The 12,450-nt window shown below is 37.2% G+C and overlaps 1 protein-coding gene across 3 annotated transcripts in view; it reads right to left on the bottom strand.

The window, feature by feature from the left end:
- The window catches only part of AKAP10 (A-kinase anchoring protein 10), an 85,580-nt gene that overhangs the window by 26,382 nt on the left and 46,748 nt on the right, over positions 1-12,450 (bottom strand). For all 3 annotated transcript variants that reach the window (XM_038537029.1, XM_038537030.1, XM_038537028.1), the window contains exons 6-10: positions 9,038-9,122; positions 8,088-8,211; positions 6,909-7,045; positions 4,020-4,164; positions 1,609-1,782 (exon numbers count right to left, since the gene is read on the bottom strand). In XM_038537029.1, coding sequence (XP_038392957.1) covers positions 1,609-1,782; positions 4,020-4,164; positions 6,909-7,045; positions 8,088-8,211; positions 9,038-9,122 — 665 coding nt within the window. The remainder of the gene's footprint in view (positions 1-1,608; positions 1,783-4,019; positions 4,165-6,908; positions 7,046-8,087; positions 8,212-9,037; positions 9,123-12,450) is intronic.

Here is a 12,450-nt window from a genome sequence, read left to right as displayed (position 1 = left end):
GTAACATAAATGGGTGAACTGTATGGTATGTGAATTAGATCTTAATAAAGGTGTACCAAAAAAGAAAGGGAAAAGCATATTCAGAATGATTTCAATTATATAACTCAACAGGTAACATTAAACCATCAAAAGTCAGGATGGTAGCTATCTTGGCAGGAGGACAGTGACTATTAGAGGGCAAAGAGAGTTCAGGATATACTGGTAATATAATATTTCTTTTTTTTAAATTTTTATTTATTTATGATAGTCACACAGAGAGAGAGAGAGAGAGAGGCAGAGACACAGGCAGAGGGAGAAGCAGGCTCCATGCACCGGGAGCCTGACGTGGGATTGGATCCCGGGTCTCCAGGATCGCGCCCTGGGCCAAAGGCATGTGCTAAACCGCTGCGCCACCCAGGGATCCCAATATAATATTTCTTGATCTGGATGCTGGATATACAGGTTAAGTCTGTTTATGAAAATTCTTCAAGCTATATATAGTTATGTTATATAGAGTTTTCTGTATATTATACTTCAACCAAAAATGTAAAACTGTATTTATGGTTAGCATCTAGACCTTTTGAGTGCTTAAAAAACAACAAAACGTTCTAGCCTATATCAAAAAACAAAAGTCAACCACATTCAGCAGGTCACCTCCTATCTAATCTAAATAGGAGGAAAATGTACGGAGTCTTGTTGATGATAATAAATAGTACTGTCTTATAAATTAAGAAAATTTATAAGGCTCCGTGTCAAAAAAACTCAAGTATTATTTATTTACATGTCAACAGTGTGATGGGAAAATAATTATGCTACATTATGGGGAAGAACACTAGACAGGGATTATGTTCTGGCTCTACATTTACTGTGTGACTTTAATAAAATTAGTTAACTTCTTAATACTTCCTCAGATCTCTTCTCTTGGGGACATTTCACTCAGTTTTGGGGAGCATCAGATAAGGTTTGATACATGAAAGCACTCCAAAAAGACACAAAAGATTAAGGAAATGTACAATGGCACTACAGTTCAAAATGAAACCAAAAGCTCTTTGATTTAATACAATATTAAGAAAGAATTATTAAGAATTATTCTAGGGGTGCCTGGGTGGTACAGCTGGTTAAGTACCTGCCTCTTGGTTTCGGCTCAGGTTGTGATCTCAGGAAAGTAAGATCCAGTATGCTCCACTCTGTGTGGAGTCTGCTTGGGGTTCTCTCTCCCTCAGCCTATCCTTCCCACTTGTGCTCATGCTCTAAGAAATAAATAAATAAATCCTTAAAAAAGCAGAGGGGGAATTATTCTATAAAGCTCCCAAATGTAGTTACTAAAATTTCTCAAATAATTACACAAAGAGCTCTTCAGAGGCTATAAATGCATGTCATATAACTTGATTATTGAAAGCACAGCTGGAGTGTCAAGCAGAATAATGGCCTGAATGAAACAGCACAATACCTTACAATATACTATTATATCATCACAGATATTTTGATTAAAGCATATAGTAAGTAGGCCAAATTTATTTTCTTTGTTTCTCCTACAATGAAAACTTCCAAACAGAATCTGTTACTGATACTTGAAGGAAAGGATCTGTAGACCTTTCTCCTGCATGGCAGAGGCTAACTGGTCGATACCTGAGAGGCCGAGATGTCGGAACCACCTGGGTGAGAATCATCAGGAGGGCCAGCAGAGCCATGAGCAATCAGTGAAACATTTCCCCCCAGAAATTCGTCTCCTCGAACCGAATGGATGAGGTCATTCAAATACTTATAATAAAGATTGCTGGACAAGAAGCCAGGCAAAAAGACCTGAAAGAGAGGACAAGCATTATTTTATTTTATTTTTTTGACAAGCATTATTTTAAAGTTGAAATCAAATACAACTAAAACTTCATTTGAAAACAGAATTTTACCCACAATTCTACCAGCTAGCACAAATTATTTTACTTTCCCTTGTTACACTCCAAGTATTAACTTCTTGTGTAGTTTATATTGTCACTAAAATTAGGAGTACAGGGGATCCCTGGGTGGCTCAGCGGTTTAGTGCCAGCCTTCAGCCCAGGGCGTGATCCTGGAGTCCTGGAATCGAGCCCCGCATCGAGCTCGCTGCATGGAGCCTGCTTCTCCCTCTGCCTGTGTCTCTGCCTCTCTCTCTCTCTCTCTCTCTCATGAATAAATAAAATCTTTAAAGAAAAATAAAATTATGAGTACAATTTATAGCTTTATTCCCCCCCCCAAAAATGCTTGTCATAAAGCTATTACATAGACTTGGAGAGATCAGAGTTCTTAGAGACCAGAAAATATGCAGGGAGTGAATCTAATCTCAAACTAGATTTCTGATTATAAATATTGAAGTCTTTGTATATAAATTTATTTTTTTTACCTTTGAAATGATTTCCTTAGGATAAATTATGAGGTGTGATCATGCAGTTAAACAGCATCAATGTTTTAAAAGCTTTGACAGATATGGCCACTTTACCCTTCAGAAGGATGCTGTCAATTTGTATCATTGGCAATATATCAAGGTATCTGTTTTGACATAGGCTTTGCAACAATGGATTGCGTTTTTTCAAATTATTGTTAAATTAGTATCTAATGATATATGGGTGTTTTTATTTACATTTAAAAATTATTAATGATGCTAAGTTCCCATGTTTATTACTGGCATTTCCTATTAGCAACTTTTCCTTCATAGCAGTTAGCACATGATTATAAATAGTCTATGTTTAACATGTGCCTTCTTTACAGACAAGAGCTACAGGAGGGCAGAAACCATGTTTCTTCTGTTTACCACTGAAATACTAATACCTAGCACAGAAATTTTCAAAGTATTGATGAACAAATCATTCAGGTCTTTTTCTCATTTATCTAATTGATAATATTCTTAAAATTAGTCTAAGTTCTTTATATTATACATTATTTTATAAGAAATATTTCCACATTCTGTTTTTCTCTGTATTTTAAGAAGTTTATTTTTTTTTAAAGATTTTATTTATTTATTCATAAGAGAGAGAGAGAGAGAGAGAGAGAGAGAGGCAGGCAGAGACTCAGGCAGAAGGAGAAGTCCATGCAGGGAGCCCGATGTGGGACTCGATCCCGGGACTCCAGGATCACGCTCTGGGCCAAAGGCAGGCACTAAATCACTGAGCCACCCAGGGATCCCCCAGAAGTTTACATTCTTTATACAATAAAGATTTGGAACTTTTCCTTGGAGATCAGAAAGATTTTAATTTAAATCAGGAAAAAAATTTTTATCCCTGGGCACTAGCTGATACTCTATTTAGTTTGCCATTAGCTTTTTAGTGATTTGATTTTTATATGTAATTTTTCCATGTTCCTGAAATTCAGTTTTTATGTGTGGCATTATTTAATAGCACTTACTGGACCCTTTTTCACCAAGATACACATGACATACATAAGCGACATAACCTCATGGGCTTATCCTGGGCTCTGTGGATTCCTAGTAAGACCTACTCTAGTTTATTTGAAGAATAAGTCATTCATAAATTCTAACACCTTACTATTAATAAGCTATTAGTGATACCCCACAAGTTTTGATACACAAAACTAGTATTCTAACCCCGTTGATAGATACTGATGAATTATTTGGATCATTCCTAAGCTAAATGCCCAATACTGCTAATCTAATTATTTTTGAAAATGTAATAATAACAGCAGTAATAATGGCCATTAACATTCAATGTTTACCATGTGTTAGACATAATGCTAATATAAGAACTTTATACGTCTAACTTCATTATCCTTAAAGTAACTCTTAGGTAAGTATCCACATTATTTCCATTTTATAGATGCGGAAAATGGGCATTAAAGAATTTCAGTATCTGCCTGAGGTCACTCAGCCTATGAAGTTAATTAATACATACCAAGTCAGACTCAAAGCCTCTGCTCTTAATCACTATGCTTCACTGCTTCAATTTTCCCTGTTTTGTTACATTTATTTTTTTTCCTGTGTTAGGTTTTCTGGGTTTTACCCAGAAAGAAGTAAAAACTTCTTGCAGTTTAATATTCTTGAAGTTCTTAGTTACCTTCTCCATGGTTGTCCAGGCCTGACGTAACGGAGTTGTGAAACAGTTAGGGAGTGGCCCACCTTCCCTGCAGATATTGGATTCAATTTCTAATCGTACAACATCATCAAATCCAAGGGGATGTGTGGCTTGGAGGGAGAAGTACCTATGATACAAAGACAGCAAAAATAAAACTAATGTCCTAGCCAGTACAAGCAACTTTTGGTACTGACTCTTTTATGAGGCCACTTGATTCAGCCTGCAGACCTAGGCCTCGAGACCTGGCTCATGCTGGCCATGCTGCAACCTTTATTCCCACAACCCCAAAGGTATCTGAGTCAACTTGCTACCTTCTTATCTCCTTCTATCTTCCTTAGTTCTTGTTTAAGATTTCTTAAGAGTCAGGTTACAGCTGAGACAAAGAAATCAATCAATCACACACATTTGATGGGCACCTATCCTCTGTTTAGCACTTGGGAGATAGAAATAGAGTTAAAAGAGGGTAAGACACAGTTATGCTGGAAAGGGAGCAGAAAAGATCTCTGCATAGAACACCATGAGAACACACCCTATAACCAGGAGGCACAGGTAATATACATGCAGGAATTCAAAATACAGTAATACGGAAAGTGAAGTAGATGGATTTGATGTATTTGGACAGAATAACACAACTTGATGAAGCCTGGGTGTAGAAAGGAAAAGGAGTAACCAAAGACACCTCAAAGATATCTAACTTCTTAAGATATAATGCAAAACTAGTGTTTTTTTGTTTTTGTTTTGCAAACCTAGTGTTTTGGTAAGCTGATTTATAAAGTAGATACAAAAGAAAAGGGGGATTAAAAGCAAAATATATATGTATGTTCTCTTCCAAGCATACTAGGGACTTCTAAATCTTGTCTAAGATATAAATGCAGAAAGACTGATGAGGAACGATTGTGACTGTATGTACATAACATACATAAGATACAAAAACAAATTGGGTTGGGGCGCCTGGGTGGCTCAGTCAGTTGAACATCTGACTCTTGATTTTGGCTCAGATCATGATCTCAAGGTTGTGGGATGGAGCCTTAGGATGGGTCCACAATCAGTGGGGAATCTGCCTGATTCTCAACTCTTTCTGTCTCCTCTGCCTCTCCCCTGCCTCACACTCACTCACTCACTCTCTCAAATGGAATAAAAAACAAAACAAAACAAACAAAAAACTAGGATCAGTGCAGTCAAATGTGACACAATGAACTTGACAAAATGACAGCCAGTGGGATGCCATATGGTGATCTTCATTTAAAAATGGCTCCCAACGTGAAAATGGGATCCAGTGGGAAAACAGGGTCTCTGCTCTGGGTGGCTACTGAACTCCAGCCAGGAGCTTACTACTACTGCCACTCTTCTGTTCCAGCATAAAAAAAATATATATGTATTTTTTGTTATTACTCTTTTCTTAACAAATAGTCTCCCATCTTATAACAAATAAGTAAGTTGGTAAATACTCTTCCATGATTCGAATTTTGGGGCACCCCAGACCAAATTTCTAAATGTAAACACTTGCTATTTTAACATCCATGTAACAATGTTCCTTATATAATATTTTCCACAAATAGATTATACAAATAAACACTGGACAAACATTAAGAATTGCATTCCAGCCCAAGTTCTGCCACTAACTTGCCCTGTGACCTTGAGAAATCAATACCTCATTGGGCCTTTGTTTTCTCACCTGCATAATGGGAAAATCAGACTAGATCTCTAATCTGGCTCCATCAGCATCATCTTGGGTATCTTCTAAATATAAAGATTCCTGGGTCATACCTCAAATGTGCTGAATCAGAATCTCTTAGAGAGGAGGGCTGGAAACCTATTTTTAACAAACTCCCAGGTGGTTCTTACGCAGACAGCCCAGCATGAACCTGCAGAGCAATGCTCAGGAACCACTGACCTAGATGCTCTCAGCTCTCTTGCAAACCCTAACATCCCACAGACTTTCCTCTACTGTCAAGTTATCCTCCCAGCAATTGCTTGTAGATACAAATAGCACATGACTTTTCTTAACAGAGTAAGAAAAATTAAATGAATAGAGTAACTCATATCACTCAACTGACCAGATGTTTTCAGTTCTGTTCACTGTAAGATTTTGCCATCTTCTCATTTTCAGTGAAGACCAATGAAAAACACTTATTCACTGAGTATTAACCTGGCTGCGTAGATCTGCATCAGAAAATATGATGCACTCATTCATAGATACTTAAGACCCTTTACAATATATTCTGATTAGTTTCATCTTCCTCCTATATTCCCTACCCAAGTTTTATTTACCCAAACTCAGATTTTCTGAAAGTGCCACATTCCCGTTTCTCTGACTTTGCTTGTGCCAATGTCTCTGCCTAGAATGTTCTTTTCCACCTTCTATGGCTAGCAAAATTTAATTCATTACTCAGGATCCAATTCAAATGTTTCTTCTGAGAAACGCTCCCTGAACTCCACCACCACCATCTTTCTTGCCACACACAAACCTCCTGTTCCCCCATCAAAGACATTTATTCTGAGAATCCTAAAACTTTATACACACTGTATGAAAAGCAGATTTATGATACTCCCTATGAGCTCCTTGACAGCAAAGACTGGATTTGTTCATCTTTACTTCCAAAATACACATCAAGGGATCCCTGGGTGGCGCAGCGGTTTGGCGCCTGCCTTTGGCTCGGGGCACGATCCTGGAGGCCTGGGATCGAATCCCACGTCGGGCTCCCTGCATGGAGCCTGCTTCTCCCTCTGCCTGTGTATCTGCCTCTCTGTCTCTCTCTGTGTAACTATCACGAATAAATAAATAAAATCTTTAAAAAAAAAAAAAAAAAAAACAAAATACACATCAAATACTCAGTATTTGCCAAATGCTGAAAAATCAATAAAACTCACTTGTCATATAAAATCATGGCATCGTTCTGTGCCTCCTGTCCATCATACTGGCCCTTTTTGGCAGCAAGTTGAGACTGGAAGTTATCTGCTGCCAACCAGAACTGTAAGATATTCACTGCATCCTCTTTTTCCATGTACTAGGAAGGAAAAATACAAAAGAAAAGAAAAAAAGATGATAAACAGATTTCTCTAACCATCTCTAATCCATAAGCCCAACCATTAAAAATACAGGACATACACAAAAAACAAAAACAGATCCACTTGTTCAGTTAATGTCAGTCAGCACCTTGCAGTTGCTTTTGAGACTGAAAAGTTTAAAAACCATTGTTGTAGAGGAAAAACTCAAAGAACTAACAAAAAAAAAAACACCACCCTGCTGGATACAACTTAAGTGAACTGGAATAAGAATCACAGTAAAGATGATCAGTGGGCCCTTGCTGGCTAACATACAAAAAGTAAAGCAACCAGACCGAATCTTTTATATCTGATCATTTCCATCACTCCACGCAGCCACAGTAACCTGAACGAATGTGGACTTAAACTTACAGCAAAGAGAGGGAGTGAGACAGCAAATCAACCAAAAGTTCTATTCCTGGGAGAGGCAGAGGGCAAGTGTGTATAGAAGTTATGCTCTGTGAACCTGGAACCTGGTATATCCACTTCTCTCTACTTAATAGTCATAGTATTTCATTTACCGAAACCTAACAAATATCATCAAGCTAAACTGTGTATAGGCCTCAAAGAGATTAATCTACTCATTGCTTGAGAAATCCTATCAAGTGGCTAAAGTAAAAGCAATGATAGAAGGAAAAAATTTACTACTTTCCTTTCCTCTTCTGAAGTCTGGTCTGCAAATATGTGCGCACTGGAATCAAGTATCAAACCTGTGGTTTTAAAACAGCTCCAGATAATTAAAAATACGCATTCTCCTATAAGCAGAAGTTTAGTTAAATTTTCAAAATTGGTTATTTTACACTGAATTCTCATATTCTCTTTAACCTAATATGCTGTTAAAGTACTCTTGCCATTAGGTGCACAACTTAATAAAATTATTTCATTCCAGTCGATCTTTTTGGAAATGATTTGGCTCCTCCATGTTATCTTCTATAGGGGGCCCAACACGTCTAGTTTAGAGGCTGGAATGTTCTAACAGAGTGTGAAAGGAAATGCAGACTTTACCTCAGAGAAATAAAAGAGGGCTGACTCACAGAAGAGAATGTCAGCCAGGTAAACAGTTCCACTGGTCAGCACTTCAATCTGGTATTTACAGAAATGGTGACTTCGCAGAAACTCACTAAAGTGCCTGCACATGGACAAAAAGGGAAAATTTGAGGGAACGACCAAGGAAAGAGCTTAACTGGGAAAAATATACTCTCTCTTTCCATTCTGTGCCTATTGTATCTTAGAAGCCTCGGTCACACTACCTCCCTTCCCATGATGTTGTTCCTGGTTCCTACACCTGGAAGGATCTCTCCCACCTCTTAGTGACTTTGTAGTTGCCTCTGTTATGTGACACATGTTACATCATATTACATGTAACCAAAAAACATGCTCTATTTCTCTTAATAGGCTGTAACTTCCTTCAAAGCAGGGACTATATCTAACTGTGCCTTGCGCAGAGCACTCTTTCCATAAATACTAAATGACTCAATATGTAGACTTTTTTTTTAAGGGCATGCAGCAGTAATTAATCTAACAAAAAACAAAAAACAAAAAACAAAAAAACAAACCATGGAGGCAGTTTCAAAAAATCTATGTGGATTTAGTAATACAGCATCCATTAAGCTTAAAGCATGCACTAACAAATTAGGATATCCACCTGAACACATGCATTGTTGAAATGAATAAATTATAATAGTCACACTATAGTTATAATCACCCTCAAATGACTTCAGAATTTTAAAAAATTCTTTTAACTTAGGAAATATGAACAGTAAAAACAAATAAGTGTTTTATTTTTAAGAGTTCATATAATTTACATTTAAGACACCATGAACCAAGGAAGTCTCAGAGTATGCCTATAAGATCCTGTAAACATTCAAAACATTTAAGTCAACAAGATAGTTTGTTTTTAGTTGAATGAACTCACATCCCCAAACCCAAAATGTGAAAGTATGAAATTAACTTACTCTTGCTCCATTGCACTAAAGACTATAGACTGTGCCAAAACAAAACAGTTGGGATCCACCTGTCCATCTTCTCCACAAATCTTTGCTGTAAAAGAAATGGTAAATAAATTTCTACTAAATCCAAACCATACATCTTTGTGAATCAAAGTAGGAAAATAACTGTAGAGGTATATATATCAGAAAGTTTAAGAAAAATACAGGTGAACATATAATCTTGAGGTAGGGAAGATCTTTCCAAGCATATATATATTAAAGTGGAAATCAAAAGATTTAACAACATAAAATTAATTTCTATACATTAACACACCCCCAAAACAAAATACAAAAGGCACATGGGGGGAAAAATTTGCAGCATGACTGACAGTTTACTCTGAATATGGTAAATTATCATTCATGTATCAAGAGCTCCTACAAATAAGTAAGAAATATCCACAAAGAAAAATGAGCAAAGGACATGAAAAGAGTTTATAAAAGAACAAATATAGGGGTGCCTGGCTGGCTCAGTCAGAAGAGGATGCTCACTCAGGATTGTGAGTTCAAGCCCCACACTTGGTGTAGAGATTACTAAAAGAAACAAACTTAAACAAAAATAAATATAAAATGGCCAGTATGAAAAGATATACACGCTCACTAGTAATCAAATAAATATAACAAGTTAGAATAAGAAGGCACCCCACTTTTCGTTTAGTAAACTGGCACAAAATTGTTGTGACAACGCACATGTTTAATCGTTTAACACTACACTGTCTTGCTTGAGCAAAGACATGGGAAAACTGACACTAGTGTTAGTGAGAATATACTGGTATATCCTTTTCTGGAGAGCATTTTGGTACTTTATGGCATAAGCTTTAAAAATATGCATGCCCTTTCAATCAGCAATTCTATTTCTAAGACTGCAACCTAAAGAGTTATGGATTTGTAAAAAGATGTATCTGTAAAAAAGTTCATCAAAATGTTATCTGGTAGAAACATGAAATGTGCTAAAAATAGGAATTACCTAAGTAAAATGCAGGAAATCAGTAAGCTGTTTAGCCAGCTATCAAATATGGCTGAAAAAAACCATTCACCCACAACGGCTAGTTTCACTTTAAGTTCATGACCTTAGTGGGACCTTAATGAAACCCAAGGATCATACTACAGTTTTCTGGTCCATTTCCTCTCATACTCTGCCAGATGACACAAAACAGAACTTCTCCTCTCTCTTTGGACACCTTAACACCTCATCTAATCTCTTTGCTTCTTACTTCGTTAAGAAAATAGAAGGAATCAGAAAATTATTTCCACCACTTACCACCACATCTACCAACTCATCTGCACCACCCCTATCCATGCACTCCGTGTTTGAGCCCTGGATCTCATCCTCTTTTGCCTCAAAACTTCTTTCTCACAGCAACTGTCCCTCTATCTCCTGCATCAAGCTTTCCTTTGCTACTGCCTCATACTCACCAATTATATATAGTCTATTTGTATGCTCTACGTATATACTTGATTGTATGCTATACTTTATATGCTTGTAACACATCATCACAAAAACAAAACAAAAAGCATTGTACCTTGATTTAACATCCCCTTCCAGCTCATCTTTAGAGCAAAATGCCTCTTCGCAGTTGCTCATACTTGTCTCCATTCCACCTCCTAGTCTAAGACTCCTCTGATTAAATTTCTGTCTCAAGTGACCTACTGAAATTAAGATAACCAATGCACCAGTTGTCCACAAGGTTGGCATGTCCATTCCATTTCTAATATTCATCTTACTTAACCTCTCAGCAGGATTTAACACACCTCTGATCACTCCCTGACTCCTAGGAACATTGCTTCCAGAAAGAACTACTCTCCTGAAACATAGATGATATGGCAGAGCCAACTTTATGAGCTGCTACTTCTGTGTTTCCTTTGCTAGTTCTCCCTCAGTCACTAGACTTGTGAATGTTGGGCCTGCCCCAGAACACAGTCCTTAGGCCTCGTCTCTACTCATCATCCTCATTCCAAGGATAATGTTATCCACGGCTTTAAACCCATCTATATGCTGATGACTTCCAAACATATCTTCAACCTAGACCTCTCTCATGAACTCCTAGCTCAGATATCCAACTGCTTGACATTCACCATTTGGGTGTCTAAAAACCCACACTCCTGATTTTTCCCATAAGCCATTACCTCCACAATCTTCTTCAACTTATAAATGCAACTCCATTCTCTTACTCAGGTTTTCAAAAAACTGAAGTCATGCTTGATTCCTTTTCCCCCCTTACAACGTTCACTTTCAAACCATCAGCAAATTCTATCAGCTGTACCTTCAAAATATTTTTTAAACTCCACCACTTCAAGGATTTGCAGAAGATGAAGGATGCAGTGGAAGGATAGTTTCTGGGTTATTCTGAATCCCCATGTAAAAAGGAAGTAATCAGACAGCAACACCAGAAACCCATGGATAACATTTACAACAAAACCAGGAAGGTGGAATTTATAGTAACAGCTCACGGGCAGACTTCTTCCAACTGTATGTATTTGAAGTACAGCTGTATTAGAATATTTCAGCTGTAAGAGAATATGGGGTAGGATTCAGAATGAAGCCCAAAGAGAAAAATGACTGGCCTAAAAACACATATGTAATCAACATTTTAATTTTCTCAGATCCCTTAATCACCAAAGGTTACCAACTTATACTTTCAAAGATTTTTTTTCCCTTCATAGGATTATATCATTAATTTGATAAAGTTTAAGAAAAGAAAAAAAAGAATTGAAGTGATATTTCATTTCTAATGCTTATTTGGCTCAAAAATCCCCCCCTTGTGTCCTACGCCAGATAGTCTGGTTAGTCACTGGTACAAACAAATCCTAAAAGGAATCACTAGTCAGCCAATTCCTCAAATAGCCAAATTCTAATCAGTTAGGACACCCTAGTTGTATTATTGTACAGGAAATGTTCGTCTAGGTAAGTCTGGAAGATGGCAATAACAAATTCCCACATAAAAAATAGAACAAATTCCCACTACATAGAAAAGCCAATATGAAACGACATTTGCAACAAAACTGGGGAAAACCCCAAATATAAGCAAATGGTGACAAATAACCAGCAGCCACAAAACCTATGTATTATAGGCGTCTGTGTAGGAAAAAGAAAAGGAAAACAATGGGACCAGCATCTGATGAGCCCCAAAACAGCCAACAGTGGTTCACTGTGAAGTCTGATGGGCCAATTTAAGAAGCACAGCTCAGATATTAAAGGGTTTTACAGTGTCCAATATTGAGCCAGTGCAAAATATCAGTGGTAAAGATTTAAAGAGCCCCATGCTGGGGAGAATCTGCTAGAAGCAGAATAACAAGCTGTATTTTATAAACCAAAACTACAAAGTCTCTGTCAAAAAGATACAAAACTCAGTACTAGAACTTGATGGGAATATAAATATTTA

The sequence above is a fragment of the Canis lupus genome, chromosome 5 (assembly GCF_011100685.1).
Source record: "Canis lupus familiaris isolate Mischka breed German Shepherd chromosome 5, alternate assembly UU_Cfam_GSD_1.0, whole genome shotgun sequence".
Classification (NCBI taxonomy): Eukaryota; Metazoa; Chordata; class Mammalia; order Carnivora; family Canidae; genus Canis; species Canis lupus.
Note: the sequence above shows the minus strand (reverse complement) of the source record. Positions and strands in the feature narration are given on the sequence as shown.